The sequence below is a fragment of the Hylobates moloch genome, unplaced genomic scaffold, assembly GCF_009828535.3.
Source record: "Hylobates moloch isolate HMO894 unplaced genomic scaffold, HMol_V3 SCAFFOLD_19, whole genome shotgun sequence".
NCBI lineage: Eukaryota > Metazoa > Chordata > Mammalia > Primates > Hylobatidae > Hylobates > Hylobates moloch.
The window spans coordinates 70,534-88,489 of record NW_026652294.1 but is presented as its reverse complement, the minus strand read 5'-3'; the positions used below and the strand labels follow the sequence as shown (position 1 = coordinate 88,489).

At 41.8% G+C, this 17,956-nt stretch overlaps 1 protein-coding gene across 2 annotated transcripts in view; it reads right to left on the bottom strand.

Moving 5' to 3' along the window:
• Positions 1-14,284, bottom strand: part of LOC116459261 (immunoglobulin kappa light chain-like) — a 204,841-nt gene extending 190,557 nt beyond the window's left edge. For both annotated transcript variants that reach the window (XM_058431349.1, XM_058431350.1), the window contains exons 1-2: positions 14,200-14,284; positions 13,781-14,075 (exon numbers count right to left, since the gene is read on the bottom strand). In XM_058431349.1, the coding sequence (XP_058287332.1) occupies positions 13,781-14,075; positions 14,200-14,254 (350 nt within the window). In that variant the 5' untranslated portion in view covers positions 14,255-14,284. The remainder of the gene's footprint in view (positions 1-13,780; positions 14,076-14,199) is intronic.
• Positions 14,285-17,956: the final 3,672 nt, after the last annotated feature.

Sequence of the window (17,956 nt, the reverse complement as noted above, 5' to 3'; positions counted from 1 at the left end):
TCCTTAAAATAGAGGAGGAGGCTGGCAGTCAGAGAGGAGCTGGGACAATGGGGAGGGATGTGGTTTGAGGAAGGAAGGGGCCATGGAACCAGAAATATGGGAGCACATGAAAGGTAAAAAGCAGAGAATCCAGTTCTCTCCTCTGGAGCCTCCAGAAGGAATGCAGCCCTACTGACACCTTAGCATTAGCTCAGTGAGACTTCTGACCTCCAGAACTACAGGGTAATACATTTATGTTGTGTGAAGCCAATAGACTGTGGCAATTTAAACAGCAGTGTTGGAAACTAATGCAAGGGGAAGAGATGTCTTTCAGCTCACTGAGCGCATGATTGTCCTCTGTTCTTGGAAATATTTCTACCTTGTCACCTGATGTCAGTTATGACAAGAGACAGAAAATTTTTCTGAGAGAAGAGCTAACACGAGAATTCTTTTTAGCTAGAAAATCTCTTGGGTAAAATCCCATGATTATCTCTTATATGATCTGGATATCGCAGAATTTAGGCATCAGATCTCACAGCACATGATAGGAGGAAGAGGGTTTTGTTAGTTTGTTTTCATATTAGGAGAGAAAGTTGATTTTCAGGACACAATCTGAGAATGACAAACTGGGTCAGAGATATTGTGAGAGAAAGAGGAGATGTGGAAGGAGTCAGGGCAATGAAACATGTGTCCCAGCTCCCAAATCTAAAATAAAGTCATTGATTTTAGAAGGTGAAGCAAGCTCTTCACCTTCCATCTTCTTATGGAGGACCAAATTCTTCCCAGAGTCCCTGCCCCTCCTTCACTCCCCTGACATTGCATTGCGGAGCTAATCACATGCGACTTTAATCCCTGCTCCTGTCCCAGGCTGGGAGAGACTCACTGTCTTCACCATGCCCAGCAGGATAGAGCTGGTGCCCTAGGCACCAAAGGAGAAGAGGATGGTTTCTGTGCAGGTGATTAGGGCTTTACCACATGTTACATTTCACCGTAATTCTAAGTAAAGTTTTGTGGAGAGAAGAGAACAGATGGGCAACTTTCCCTGTTGGGCTTGGAAGAAGCCAAGCTCTGAGAATGACAATGAGTTCACATGTCTAATTTTCCAGATGGCAAACACTAGCTTTAGCAATTATGGAAATGTGGACTTTGAGTTTAACAACAAGACAGACTTTCAGGTACTGCAATAAATGAGGAGACATTTGGAATAGGGTCCTTAGCCCAGGGCTAGGGTCAGGCTGGCCATGCCTGAGAGCTGTCAGGCACTGGCCTTGGGCAGTGGTGGAAGCAGCTGTTCTCCTGAGCCACAGGGCTGAGGACCTGGGAGGAACCACAGGGCCTGGCCACAGGGGTGCCTGGCAGGGGCTTCAGGGAAGGAAACTGCTCACAAATTCACAGGAGCTGCATTAAGCATATATCCCTCAGCCTGGTAAGAGTGAAAGTCTCAGGACCCAGACCTCAGGATTGGCACTGGGTTCCTGGGATGGGTGCTGGCAGCTGTGCCCTCCCTGGTCCTGAATGACTGGGACCTTGTTGAAGCCAAAGACGGAGGGTCAGCAAATGTCCTCAAAGTCTTTATTCAGCCAGACTCTGTTCTGCTAGGAAAGAAAAGGACCACACACTACACAAATAAACATAAAATTATGTGTATATGTAATATGACTTTCTAATATAATAACTTTACATATTGAACACATATAATGCTTTAGAAGTAAGTTGTATTTATATATTTGTATATACTATGTATCTATTTATGAAAAAATATGTGATGCACGTTTATATATAAAGAGAAGTTTGATTGCTAGTATAAGGTACAGTTTTAAACTTTAATAAATTGAACGTGAACACTGAAAATGAGCACCTGGTGCACCACCTCATGGCCCCTTCCTCACTACAGTCCCTGAGAGTGAGAAAGCTCAGGACCCTCTTCCATATTCCACTGGGATGCGAGCAGAGAGCTGCCCATTGCTGAGGATCATGAGTGACCTGAGGGGGGTCTGCAGAATCACAAGGCAGCAGATGCCCAGGAGATGGGTAGTGAGTCTGCGCCCTGAGTGGAGGGACGTTTTGTCCCCAGAGTTCAGCATAGACAAGTCCTCTTCTGGTCATTTCCATCAAACAAAGCAGCACATGTAGCTCAGAGGCTGCATGGTCACAGGATGAAGTCTCTCCATGGCTCATTCCCAACTTCCCCTCTGACTGGGATGATGTGGGATATCTCTGCCCAGCTTTGATGGCTCACCAGCTGCTGGGACTCTGTTGACCATGGCCTATGTCTGCTCCATGCACAAGCTTCTCAATACTTGACATTTTACTTTGTTGTCTCCAGTAACCACGACTTGCCAACCATGACTCTCCCACAAAGATTCATAGAGTGGGGTCAGAACTATGGGTTCAGCAACGTGCCGGGTCGTGTGTATAAGAGAAACAAGGCATGGCCAGCCCGTGTCTGAAGTGAGGATGAATTTGCATCATGAATTCAGAGTAGGAGGTGAGAGAAATCATCCTGACATACTCCATGCAGTGATGCCCACAAGATACACTAGAGGTGCCCGTAGAGGGGGTGGGAAGGGGATTTCAGGCAAAGAGGGGATGTGAATTCAGAAGTGTCCCCCAGCCTGTTCCCCTGAGAAGATTTCAGACACTTAGTAGCCCCTGGGCACTTTGAGAGACCGAGGAGAAAGGACCATGTAAGGCCAAGAATTTGATGCCAGCCTGGGCAACACAGGGAGACCCCATGTCTACAAAACACACACACAGAGGCACACACACACAAACAGTTTGTTAAAATGTGTGAAAAATAGCATCACAAAGTGATTATGTATGAACATTTGCTCAGAAAATTAGAAAACAAAGCAATGTCTTCTGAGCTAACAATGCTATAATAATCATGTTAATTTTTTAACTATAGTAATACAGATAACATGAAATTGTCTATCTTAATCATTTCTAAGAGTGCAGTGCATTGCCATTAAATATATTCATATTTTTCTGCTATTATTACTGATACTAAATCCAGAACCATTTTCATCTAAATAAAATTAATATCTATACCCTTTAAACAACACTCCCCCCATTTCCTCTATCCCTACCCTCAGCAACCTCCACTCCAGTTCTGTCTCTATGTCATTGACATATTTGAAGCAGGTTCGCTCTGCACTCGTTACCAACTTACTTGAGTGTGGGGAACACAACACCCCCACATGGCAAGTTACATGAAGTGGGTTTATTATTTACAGATAAGCAGAAGGGAACACAAAAATCTTGGACTTATTATGGGTCAGTCCCTCAAGGCACAGGAAAGCCATGTGGAGCTGATGGAGTTGACTATGTGTATCCCACATGCACCACAGCACAGGAACCCAGGAAAGCAGCCACTCCAGGTTTTATATCCTAAGGCAACAAGACACACAGGCTAAAGTGCTAATGGACATTATATTCTATGGGAAACTGGTATAGAGCACAGGCAGGTTGTTCTGCTCAGTTCCTCTCTGTCTCAGGATGTTACAATTCCAGCATATTCTACAATTATTCTTGAGAACTCTTAAAATAAGCAAGAAAGTGGAGAGAACTAAGTCAGTCCAGGGTCATTGGAGAACTGTCTTGCAGTTACCCCACCACCTAGACATTCCCCTTAGCAAAGCTAGCATATTTCATATGCCCACCAACTTCCCCTGAGCTGGAGGTGGAAGTTTATCTTTTCAGATTGTTGAAGCACCTTGACTAGCACAATCTCAATGCAAATTATTAAGCCATAGTGAGAGTAAATTTCACTGGGCCACGAAAAGCTAGTACCACTGGTGTAGGGTCCAGCCCTATGGGGCTTAGTGGGTGTTCTCCCCATGTGCAGAGAAGAGAGATTGTAATGAAGAAAGACACAAGACAAAGAGATAAAGAGAAAGTAGCTGGGCCCGGGGGACCTCTACCATCAAGATGTGGAGACTGGTATTGGCTCTGGATGGCTTGGCGCACTAATATTTATCATCTACAAGACAAGGGGGGCAGGGTAAGTAGGGTGGATCTTCTAAGTGATTGATAAGGTGAAGCAAGTCACGTGATCATAGGACAGGGGGCTCTTCCCTTTTAGGTAGCCGAAGCAGAGAGTGAGAAGACAGCATACGTCAGCGTTTTCTTCTACGCACTTATAAGAAATATCAAAGACTTTAAGACTTTCACTATTTCTTCTACCGCTACCTACTACGAACTTCAAAGAGGAACCAGGAGTACGGGAGGAACATGAATGTGGACAACGAGTGTGACCATTGAAGCACAGCACCACAGGGAGGGGTTTAGGCCTCCGGATGACTGTGGGCAGGCCTAGATAACATCCAGCCTTCCACAAGAAGCTGGTGGAGCAGAGTGTTCCCTGACTCCTCCAAGGAAAGGAGACTCCCTTTCGCGGTCTGCTAAGTAAAGGGCGTCTTCCTAGACACTGGCATTACCGCTTGACCAAGGAGCCCTCTTGTGGCCTTTATGCAGGTGTGACAGAGGGCTCACCTCTTGTCTTCTAGGTCACTTCTCACAATGTCCCTTCAGTACCTGACACTATACTCTTCAGTTATTCCTAGGTTATATTAGTAATGAGACAAAGAGTAATATTAAAAGCTAATGATTAATAATGTTTATAATAATGATTGATAATTGCCCATGATCATCTCTATATCTAATTTGTGTTATGACTATTCTTATTCTATTTTCTTTATTCTACTGAAACAATTTTGCCTGCAGTCTCTTCCTCGGCACCTACATAATCTTTCGCCCAAACACTGGCAGGAGGGTAAGACTCCCCAAAGCAGTAACTAAGATGTTAAGAAGTGAAAGGGGGATCTTTCAGATGCCCCATTCTCTGCAGCCAGTGGGCCTGCTTTAGGATCACCTCTACTTGTATTTCTAGGATACCTGAGGTGTTTATTCAGGTACAGCAGGCAGTGTTGGGTGTCGGTAATGACGTGGAAAGTCTCCGTTGGGTTCTGCAAGAATGCGCCCATTGTCATGTTGATTGGGCAGTTGTTTCTTGGTCAGAGTGAAGTCTCATGGGGTATCCAAAAACATGACATAAATTCCTTTCAAAGGTCACCATGGTAGCCCCAACATCTAATTGAGTGACATATATTTAGCTGTCCAGGAAGCAAGCTATGGCCATAGTCCTTTTCCCTACACAGGGGATCCTTTAATAGTTCTGCCACTCAGGTGCTATTTTCCTGACCAGATGGCTGGGTTGTTGGCAATGGCCCATGATTTAGTGGAAATGGAGCAAAATATAGTGTTGAGGGCAGCCTTCATGGCTACTATCATTGCATGAAGTTTGGCCCATTGGGTAGAATGTCCATGTTCAATGTCAGCCAAAAGATGCTATCCCCTGGCTGTATGGTGGCCACACCCAGTGGACCCACTGGCATGTGTTTTGTACAATCATCAGGGCCCCATGCCATACTAACAAAGGCATGTCTCTGAATCGTTGGCTCATTGTGGCCAAAGGAGAAACAAAATTGTCCCCTATGGGTCATTTGTTCCCTTCTAGGAAACTTGCTATTTGTTTATGGGCATTCATCCATTTGCACATGTATCCTGTGGGAACTGGGTTAGGGTGAATTCGGACTGTATCACTTCCATTTAATAATTTGGATCTGTTGGGCCCGTCCAGTTTCATTGATTGTGTTTGTAGGCACCAAAGTGAGAATGGGTAGTTAAGGTAGCAGCGTCATCCCTGATGCTCTAGCTATGAGATAATCAGCCCCTATCAGTTTCCGACAGCACGCAAGAAGTTGCCATTCAAAAGAGGCACAACTGGTGGCTTCTGTTGCCACAGGCTCCAGTCAGCATATATAGAAATAGTGGACACCTGGATTTCCATCGAGCAAGCAGGCTCTAACGGTCTTAAAGAAGTGCCTCAGTCATGCCTTGTTGAACAGGTTCCAAGGGTACCATTGCGAAGGGCCTCATTCAAGGATGGCAACTTTGTTTGTACTTTTGACTAACATGACCAAAAGAACACAGAGGTAAGGTTTCTACTGTCCCCAGTACCCAAAAACACCTACTAGCTTCTGGGTCTCCATCTTATTAGTGGGTGCCACCAGGACCAACAATGATTAAATATACCTGGGATACCTCCTTGGTTTCTTTTTCAGGTGGCCTCGGCATTCAGCCTTCAACAATCCATCATTGGTCTGCCAAACTGGGTTGTTTCATTGTGACACCAGGCTTTGTGACATTTTAATCTTTTTGTAGCAACTATTAAATTAACTAGGTAGTGTTCTGATCTTCATTGAATATGCAGTCCTGCTTTGTGAACAACACTCTGGGACATGGGAAGCTTAGATGGCAGGCAGGAGTGGATAAGCCCCACTGTCATGCCTTGAATACTTAGCTGTGAGTGTGGATAGCCCCTCAGGGAGCAGTGATGTTCTGTGGCACAGCAGCAAAATGTCAGTACCTCTATCTCACTCTGCAGTGAGAACCATGGTCACCAGCCCCCAACGTGGCCCAAAGGGAATGGTCCACATGCAGATCAGCACACAAGCACATACTCACCATGGGCTCTGCATTTGTCCTGACACCTTCTGATGTCTTCAGTTTAATTTTTTCCAGGGAGGACCCGGTAATATTGTCAGGTGGATTACAGCATAGAAAAATCCCAGAATAGTCTGAATTCTTTTTTTTTTTTTTTCACCTTTTATCTTGAGAGGAATATAGGGCCGGTAGCCTCTGGCGGAGACCTTGGCCCTATTCTTAACCGCGCCATTCAGACAAAGACATTTGGGTCTGCAGTGTGGCTTAACCAAACGAACACACCGACCAGGCTGCATAAGGCTTCCCTGGTGTTTTTCCATGTCTCTTTTATAGAGAGTGAGCCTCCTTTTCTGTGATGGCCATTGTTGTTCATTTTGGTTCCTTCTCAGATACTTCAGGGATCACTGAGATTATCTTTCTTGTTTCATCTTGGGTGACTCAGGGTCCATCTGATTACCCATGTCTTGGGCTCTCTTGCCCCAGGAATGAGCAATCATGCAACTGTCTAACAACTAGAAAATTGTGTACCCCATTCCTATTTATTTCCACATTCTTTTCTCTATGTCTCAATTCAGTCAGCCAGCTGATCCACATTAATGGGAGGAGGGCAAATGTCCCATTTATTCTTCCTCTGCATTAAACATCCAACTGCATGTCCAGCCCTTGCATACCCAGACTGATGTCTCTGTCCTGGGCCAAGCACTGGAGAGTATTGTTCCTCCAACTCCACCATAAGCCATGGTTCTCTCAAATCAAACCTTCTCACTGCACCAATTTTGCCAAGAAGTTTTGCTGTGCACTGGTTGCCAACTTACCCAAATATAGTGAGACAGAACACCCATGCACAACCAGTTACATGAAGTAGATTACTACTTACAGAGAGTCAGCATGAGAGAGCGCAAGGCTGTCAGGGCCTGATTGACTCTAGACCATGCATACCCAACAAGGACTGCAGCTGAGGGACCCTGGAATGCAGCCCACCCTGGGTTTTATGTCTTGGAATCACATGACACACTGGGCTAGAGTGTTGAGGGAATTCCTGTTTCTAGTAGGGACAGAAACAGAGTCCAGGCTATTTTGGCCAATCTTGTCCTATCTCAGAATGTTATATTTCCAGAACATTCTACAGCTATTCCTGAAAACTACTAGCAAAAAAGGGAAGGAGACTGGGTTGATTCGTGACTAAATGGAAACTGTTCTGCAAATACCAAAGTGAAATCATAACTCAGTATTTTTGAGACTGGGTTATTTCACTGAGTGTAATGTCCTCTACTTTCATCCATGTTGTAGCGTGTGTCAGAATTTCCCTCAATAATGTGCTTTTGTATGTGTATACCACATTTGGATTACCAGTTCCTTCCTTTGTGAACATTTGAATTGCTTCTACCTTTTGGCTATTATGAACAATTCGGTTCTGAATGTGGGTATACAAATATCTCCTCAAATTAATATCTTCAACTACTTGGGTATATGTACAAAAGTGTAATTGCTGAGTTATATTGTATTTCTATTTTTATTTCTTCGAGGAATCGCCATCTGGTTTCCCACAGCAGGTGGGCCATTTACATCACCACGACAGTGTCCACAGGAGTTCCAGTTCCCTAAATTCTCACCAAGACTGGTCATTTTCTGTTGGAAAAAAATCCTAATACATGTAAAGTGGGGTTTGTTTTCATTTTTCTAAGGATTAATAACATTGAGCATCCTTTCCTATTCTAGTTATCTAATGATCTCTAAAGAATCTTCTTTAGGGAAATGTCTATTCATGTACTTTTCTCATTTTTAATCAGGTATTTTATTTTTACTGTTGACATGTAGGACTTATTTTTGTATAGTAGATATTATTAACCCCTTATCAGATATATGATTTACAGATATTTTCTTCTATTCCACATGTAGCATTTTCACATCATGCATCAACCACAACATGCTACAACCTAACATAAAGATTTTCTTTACAAAGAACATCATGCTACCCACGTAACATTGTGCTCCCCAAAATGTGGGGACCTCCAATCTGTTCAGCCCAACACCATCTAGGAAAAAAGGATCTTCTCTCATAAGCCATTAATCTGTGTACTTATTATTTAATTTGTGGTCTAAATTATAAAGGTGGCTAAAAATAGCAGTTTGATTTTTTTAATGAAAGGGTGTATTGAAAAGATTAAATTATCTAACATACATATATGAATGACTCATTTCATTATTGTCACCAGCTTCTTTCATATTTATTTTATTCTTTAGTTTCTGGCAATATTTTCTCTATGGTAGAGTCTGGAAAAGCTACTCCTCAGGTCCTTGGCTTCCTCAGTCCCAGATGTGGTGAAAAATGCTCATCAGCTGTGTTTTTGAGGGAAATTCTGACACACGCTACAACATGGATGAAACTAGAGGACATTACACTCAGTGAAATAACCCAGTCTCAAACTACCTAGAGGTTTTTGATTGAGATGAGGGAGAGGAAGTGCCTGATCTCACTCAAATGTGCTCATTTTCCTGGTCTGGGTCACAGACAGGCAGCACAGTCCTGTGGGCACAATATCTTCACTTGCCATGTTTCTATCAAAATGAGAGTATCTTCCTTCACTGTGGAAAACACAGGGTGGGCAGGGTCAGGGAATAGCAAAAGGAGTACTTGGAGTTCCCTGAGCTGCCACTCTGGTTTCCCCAAATGTTTTCAATCCATTTAATTCATGATAATAATCACCTTTCTACCTAACCAGTCATAATCGCTTTTCTCAGACTCAACTGGTTCAGTGATAAATCTAAAGAGAAAAAAATATATATTTTTCCACCTTGAAACTGACCAGGAGGCTGTCCCTGGTGTTTACACCTCCATATCCCACTATGAGTTTCATCTTCCCTTTGCCTCACTGGAGATCCAAGTGCAGGGAATGCTTCACATAACTGTGATCCCTACAACTTCATCCTGATGACTGTTGACATCTTCTATGAGTTTTACCAGTGGAAATGGCAATAAATAGAAACATTCCAGAAGGTCCCCTAGGGTCCATATTTTCTATACTTCCTCTTTAAGATATGTAAAATCAATTATATTTTCTCTTGCTTTATATGAACTAGATCTATGGCCCCAGAACACAAACTAACATCCTGTGTTGACAACTTATCCATTATTGTATTAAGTCGAAATGATAACATGCTTATGGTATTGTTTCTTCCAATTTCATGGGATAATTGTCATGTCAACTCTTTGGATTAAGAACCACCAACCAGGCCAGGCGTGGTGGCTCACACCTGTAATCCCAGCACTTTGGGAGGCAGAGGCAGGCAGATCACGAGGTCAAGAGATCAAGACCATCCTGGCCCACATGGTGAAACCCCGTCTGTAGTAAAAATACAAAAATTAGCTGGGTGTGGTGGTGTACCCCTGTAGTCCCAGCTACTCGGGAGGCTGAGGCAGGAGAATAGCTTAAACCTGGGAGGCAGAGGTTACCGTGAAGCTGAGATGGCACCATTGCACTTCAGCCTGGCAGCAGAGCGAGAGTCTGTCTCAAAAAAAAGGAACCATCAACCGGAAAACCACAGCTCTGAGAAAATAGAAATAGAGTATTTCAAGCTGTTCAGTTGGCATAAAAATGATAAGTCTACAGCTCATTTTCAAGATAAAAATATTCTGTTTAAGGGAGTAAAATCACCAATCACAGTTAGTGTTTCAGAGCCTCCACCACTTCTGACAGCATAGCTATTCAATAGCACAAGAGTTTGTGTGCCAGCTTTGCTTGACTAATAATGGGTTATTCCCTGTCTATATGGAAAGTGGCACCTGTGCACAAGACAAGATCATGAGCTACACTTTGCTCTTCTTTTTTGAGGTAAATAACTTGCTTGATTCAAAGCCATATTACGGAAGAATTTCCTGATTCTGATGAAAGCACTTGGAAAATCCTCAAATAATATTTTATGCAGAAGCATAACCAAAAAGAAAGGCAAATTCATATATAGGAAAACAACCAGTGCCCTCCTCATGTTACATGAGGTCCACTAGTATCACCTAATACCAGCTGTTAGTCTGAGCCCTGATGTATCGTACAGTGTTAGGGGTTCTTCTTGACAAATTACGTGTTCAGAAGAGCCAGTAGCCCTGTAGGTCTCAGGTAGCTGAAAGTCGTATTATTGAGTCCCGACAGGGACCTCCATAACATTGGTTCATGAGACTCCCTGGGTAAGCTGGGAAAGGTGACTGACTGAAGTCCATGTGTTGAATCATCCTCATTATTAAAAGCCCCCTGCTCATTAATGGCATTTTGACTAATACTCACTTGGAAAGCATTTTTTTGGATTAGGCTCATTTTTGAAACCTCTCGTCATAGTTCTTCCCGAATGGCTTTGTCTGTAATCATCCTGTTGTATTTCTTTTAAGGCCTGATGAACTGTCAAAACCAACAGCCAATATTATTAAAATGCCCTTCTCTTTGCAATGGGATCATCAGATGTAACCCTTAGAGTTTACCCACTGTTAGGATTTTTACATTTCCAGGGCTTCCTTGACAATGGCACTGATGTGACTCCATCCAGCATCCATTGTTGTGAGAACTCTATTTGGCATATCGTCATTGTGGGAATGAACATAATGGAGACTTTCATAGGATGCAATGGTTAATATTCAGCATTAGTCAAAATTTGTTCTAGTCCTACCCCTGGAGCTCTACTGGGTTGGAAAAATATTTTCATGTAAGGACAACCATCTGGTAGAGTTTGAAAAATAAAGGCTACCAATAAAGTTTCTGTAACAAGAGTATGAACTATGTGTGGTCCAGAATACAATTTTTTATGGAATGTAACAAAAGTTATTTAAATGTATTCAATGTCGATAATAATTTTACAAATAGGCTTATATTGCATATATAATAGAATAAACACACTTAAATGTGAATACTATATATGTAGCCATTTTATCAAATAAATTTATATTTACTTGTATGTATCTTACATGTATGCACATTTTTCCATAAATAAGGTGAATTTTAAATTTTATTGAAATATTAGTTTTAATTTTGTCATTAATTTTCTTTTAATAACTTTATAATTTGATTACCAAATATTCACATTTATACCACCAATTTAAGAAAAAATACATGTGTGTATATATAGGTAGAGGTGTAAATACTGTATCAGTAAGCTTTTATGCATTAATGATTGGTAACTGGCTAAATACACAACTCAGTGACTGATAACAGTAAACATTTGTTTTCATGTTCATGGATGCTGATGTTCACAATAATCTGGCTGATCAAGGAAGGACTCAGCTGAGTGGTTTCTTTGCAGGGCACTGAGCTTGTCTTTAGCCTACAGATATCAATTGTATAAGCACAAGGCTGAACAGCAGAGACTACACATGACTCCAGATTCTTGTGGCAGGTCACAAGAGTGAACAACATCCCAAACCAAACTGCACAGCTGAATTTAAGTCCAATAATTTCTAAAATAGCTTTACACATTTTAAATATATTCCTTTATTTCAGTGAGTACAAATTTTAAAGAAAATGTTCACTTCATTTAATTATAGAGGTGTTTGATCATTCCATGGACAAATAATTATGATTTCAACTTACAGTATTGAAAATATTTGCAAATGTAAATTTGCATTAATAAGAAACTGAAGCTGGGTGTGTTTTCAACATGTGGCTTTAAATATAATATATTTAAATGGCCTCATGGGGGAAAAGTCATTTTAACTTACATAAATATCCCTTTTTGCCTCTTTTTTGTCCTACAGAGTTGCCCAATAAGAGGTCCTTCCATGAGATTTGGAAGTCAGAAAAGGATGACCCAATATTCTCCGTTGGTAACTAAGACAGACACAGGGACAGAGATGAGGACTGAAGAAACACCTGAAAAGATGCTGTAGGAAGCTGAGAGCATCAGCACCCCTGCCCCTAAGCTTCTAGACAGGACTGAGGACCACATGGTTAGATAGCCCATACTTTAGGGGCAGATGCATTCTGTTTTCTGCGGGAGCACCAGAGAATCCTGCTTCTAATATCAGCTTTCATGACTACTATATCCTTGGCTTTGAAAGGTTGCAGTGTGAATGTTAATTGTAGGAATTGGGTCATTCTTGGCATACCCAACAGAGCCAAGAAACCAGGGGGAAAGGCACTCAGGGTGCAAAATACTGTTTCTAGAATGCAATTGAAATAGGCCCTATTATCCTATGGAAATAATGTTTATGGTTTTTTGAATAAACATAGAAATTGACTTCCCCAGTCTTAAAAGTCAAGATAGTTACGTTTGTTTTATCTGAGTTCTTTTTTCAGGAAAAGGGAGCTGAAACTTACATATCACTGAATCAGGACAGTGAAACATCAGACCCTTTACACATTGTGATTGCCTCACTGACCTCCTGCTTCCTGTTGACCCAATTATCTTCATTACCCCTCCCCAATTCCTGTTTGTCCACATTTCTTCCCTGCTATATAAACCCCTAATTTTAGTTTGTCAGGGAGATAAATTTCAGAATGGTGTCCCATCACTACAGCTGCAGCACCCGATTAAAGCCTGTTTCTTGGCAGTATTTGTTGTCTTAGTGATTGGTTTTCTGTGTGGTGAGCAGCAGGATCTACACTGAGTCCCTGGCATTTCAGTAACAAGACTCTCTGCAAGCTTCACTGCTTTGGCCTCTTGTAACCTGAAATCTCAACTTCTGAACTCAGAAGATAATTCTAGGGTTCAATTTGTCCACCACTGCTTACCATTCTGAGCTTGCCAGCTCCCAACACTTTGTGGAGCCAATAAGCTTTCTCAAAGAGCAATAGGTAACATTTTCCTTTTTTCATAAAACTCTAACCTTCTCTTTGTTCCTCCAACATATTGAAGACCATTGAGTTTTTCTGTATGCCCCATTTAGCAAATATTTCTTAGCAAATAAAACATTAAATTTGAGATTCATCTCTATGTTTTTATTTAGACTTCCATAGCTTATAGTCCATATCTCTGTATCAAGACAATTCCTGCTTAGAGTATCTATAGTGGCTTCTTCTCTGTTATTTGAATTAGAACTGAAGCTATAAACTAGACTCCTCAGGTGTCACGATCCCTGTCTTTATTAAATCAGGAGAGGAATTGTTATGTCTGTGCACCTGGTCCTGAGAGAGAAAAAGAAATTGGGATGCAGAGGTGACTTCACATCCCCCTCTACCAACACCGTCAGAATGTGGCTGCATCTGAGGAACAGTCTCAGCTGATAGAGGCATCAGGAGGAGCAGCTGGGGCAGTCCAGCCTCACATGTCTGCTCCCCTGGGGGTTTATGTTCGGGTGTGTAACACTGTGGGAGGGTAACTACTATACTGTTGACAGTAATAAGTTGCAAAATCTTCAGGCTGCAGGCTGCTGATTGTGAGAGTGAATTCTGTCCCAGATCCACTGCCGCTGAACCTTGATGGGACCCCACTTTGCAAACTGGATGCATAATAGATCAAGGGCTTAGGGGCTTTCCCTGGTTTCTGCTGATACCAGGCTAACCACTTGCTAATGCCCTGACTGGCTCGGCAAGTGATGGTGACTCTGTCTCCTACAGATGCAGACAGGGAGGATGGAGACTGGGTCATCTGGATGTCACATCTGGCACCTGAGATTGGAAATACAAACACAAATGTCCACACAGTTAATCATGTTGTAAGAGAACTTCCCTCAAAAGCCAGGCTGTACTGAGCACACTGGCTGAGTACATTCCTAGTGTTCTCCTTCCTTACCTGGGAGCCAGAGCAGCAGGAGCCCCAGGAGCTGAGCGGGGACCCTCATGTCCATGCTGTGTCTTGAGTGGGTATGACTCCTGCATGAAGTGTGACCAGCATATTAATAAGTCTTCAGGGCAGGAGGATGTGCTCTGGGAATATGCAAATTAGCAGGGGGCGAGGCAGGCTGGGCACAGCTGCAGGGCTGCCTCATCTCAGTAACTCAGCACCAGCTCAGTGTCCTCAGGTGTCCCAGGTAAGACCAGGGTAGCACAAATTTGTCTGCAGTGATGTGTTCTACTTTGAACTATTTTGTTATGAGAAACACTTTTTAGGTGTTTTTTTGACAATTTGAAATATTCCTCAGGAGTCGACGGAGTAATGTGTTTCATTGGTGTATGAGGATTATTTAGGAGAATATTCTTGTTTGTAGGAAATACATACTAAAATGTTAAACGGTATGATTCTCAGGTCTTCAAAAGACTCTCACATGATTCCAGTTAGGGAAGGGGGTACTTTGTGCTATATTTGTAACATTACTGTGAGTTTAACATTGTTTCTTTCTTAAAAAAAATAAAAATAAAATGTACCGACATGATGCTATCTATATTTGTAAGCATTAGGTAATGGTATTATGCCATTGTTCTTACCACTATAAGATCAAGCAATTTACTACAGATGCACAGAGATGATACCGTGTTTCCTCAATGCATACAGCACTCACACATCCACCATTACCAAGAGCTACAGGTCTCTTTAATACCCAGAGACTAAATGCGCTGCACCTTATTCTTGTTTTGGGTACCTTCATAGTCTACCTCCTTTTCTGCCATTGAGTATTTTTTACCAAAGTTCATCTGTCTTAGTGAGGGTGGCCACTGCACGGAGCATGTCCCTGCCATGCACCATCAATGACACTTTCCTCTGTTACATTTTATCAGTGAGTGGGGACAACATCATGACCCAGACACCAGCCTTCCTGTTACCATTTTTAGGAAAGAGACAGTCAATCTCTTATCAAGCAATTGCCCATGTACATGGAGAAAGCAGTTTGATCCAGATGAAACTGGACACAATTTGCACTCATTATATCTCACATCTCTAATGTCCCAAAAATGTCCCAGCCTGGCTCAGTAGCAGGGGAAGTGGATCCAACTACATCAGCATCCGTGGGCTGCAGCCTAGGGCTCCACAAAATTTTACGGATGCCTGACTAGGAGAGCCAAATCACAGTGCTGTAGCCCATGCACAAACCTTCCTGCTGCTTTGCAAGCCATGTGAAATTTTAGGGAACTTGCTTATATTGGGAGAAAGGAAGAAAGTTCCATTTATCCTCTAAAAGTTTGCTGAAAATAAACTGACAAAAGAAAGATTAATAAGAGAAAAGGCAAACAAAATTCACTTAAAGTGCAGTGGAATATCACAGCAGGGTGATTACCCAGATAACTCAATGAGATTCAGGTGTTTATATTTCCTTTCTATAGAATTGGGAAGTGTAGGCAACCTATAGAAAATAAATGAGAATAGAAGTGCATCCTCAAAAGAACAGGTAACAACCTGCCTGGATAAAGTATCAACTTCCAGTCTCTTCTATTTTTAATTCCTGTTTTGTGTTAATCTTCCTTGATATAAAAATTCTCAGGAAGAATCTTCTTGACAATTGGTTTCCTTCTGGAGAATCTGCTTTTAGTCAGATAAGGGATATTTAGGAGAAGCCTTTTTGTGCATTTGCTGCTTTCTCAATGCCTTTGGTTTTATATAATCATCATACTAATGCAGCATAATTTGGGATATTATTTTCTGGATTCTTTTACTTGCAACCCACCTACCAAGATCCTGTTCCAGAGAGATGCAGCTACAGATTGAATGAGCAGTTGACCCCTGAACAACGTGGAGGTTGGGGCACTGACCACTGACCACTGGTGCGGCTGAGAACCTGTGTAGAACTTTTGCGTTTCTAACTTAAGAACTAATAGCTTACTTTTGACTGGAAGACTCAGTGATAAAATAAACAGTTGATTAACAGTTTTTAAAAGTTATTTATGTTATATACTCTATTCTTCCAGTAAAGTATGCTAAAGAAAAAATGTTATTAAGAAAAACACAAAAATTAGAAAAGATGTTTAGTACTTACTAAGAGCTTGCTCACAGGTGACACACACTGAAGAAATTATAAGTGGGTCTGCAAATTTCAAACCCAATTTATTCAATGGTTAACTGTACCATGATGAATGTAGCAGTCCCCATCTGTAGTGTAGGGTTTTCCCCTTTGCTGTACCTCTGCTCACTTCCAATAACCATATACATGTCTTATGTTCTTTATGGTCTTGGGCAGAGAGTTCTGCCTTCATGCATTGCTGGTCAAATGGCCTGGAATGCGTATCTCTTATGGAACTGCTATGGTTTGACTGTGTCCTCTAGAATCAATCTGTTGTAAAGTTAATTCTCAGTGTAAGGGTATTGCCAGGTGGGACCTATTGGGATGTGTTTAGGTCATGGGTGTGGTGCCCTCTAGTGGAATACATTAATGCCAGTATAAACAGGGATTATGGGACTGGGATCTCTCTCTCTCTCTCTTCTGCTTGTCTGTCATGATAAGAGATGGCCTTCCTTGCTTTGAAGGACTCAACTCTCCAGGCATCATCTTGAAAGCGGAGAAAGCAGACCTTATCCTGCCTGTGCCTTGAACTTAAGTTTCCTATTCTCCAGAAGTGTGAGGAAATAAATTTCTGTTCTTTGTGAATTACACAGTGACAAGGAATCTGTTATGGCAGCTTGAACGAGAACAAGAGAGACAGCTCACAATCAGTGAGGACAGGATGAGGTGTATACATACCCCAGCTTCCTCATCTCTCAGGTGGAACAGCCCAGAGGAATTTAGTCTATGTTTCCACATGTGGTTGACCTTCAGTTATCCTGAGTCAGGTGGGTTGTTGATGTGTCTTTTACCATTCATCTTCTGTTCCCTTCCTCACTTTCCTTCTTTCCTCCCAGTGTAAATTTGCTGCCTAAACAGGAATCCTCATTGCTGGTGGACCCAAACTAAGACAGTTTAAAAAAAATCATTATTCTTTTGTATGAGGGGTATTTCTCATCTGAATTCTTATCATTTCTTTTTCTTTGACATGTAGGAATATTCAGGAAGTACTTAATTTTTCTTTACCAATTTATTTAGATTGAATTTATGCCGTGATTTTTTTTTCTGTGTGTTAAAACCAAAAATTAAGTTGTAGGCCACCAACCAGGTGAATGGACTCCTCTTTTGGCAGAGAGAACTTCAAAGAAATCTGAAAAACTAGGTTAGGCCATGACTGGCAGATGGGTTTAGATGTGCCTCATTATGCTCTCCCCGCTTTGGAGTTCAGACACAACTGACCAGCATTATCACTGCTACAGAGATCTTTGGACTGACAAAACAGATGCTTTATAGCAATAAGATACCATACTCCAACATGACAGATAATAGGCCCTGGAGAACATCTAAATATTTTATCCTAAAAATATTTCTTTGACATATTCTGAAGTGGCCCTGCAAAGCTGCCTGTTGTGGGGGGAAATTTGCATTCTGCCGAGAAACTCCTCCCATTACTATGTCTTTTCCAAAGAGTCTGACTTTTTTTAAAGGTCTGATAAGCAACATTCACCATCTACTTTATCTGCTACCCATAGGATTCATCTATGTGATAAGAATCTTGGCTTCCACACCCCATTATCTAAACTCAAGCATTTCTTTATGATGAATTCAACTCTTCAGGCAGAGTTTAACTCTTCAACT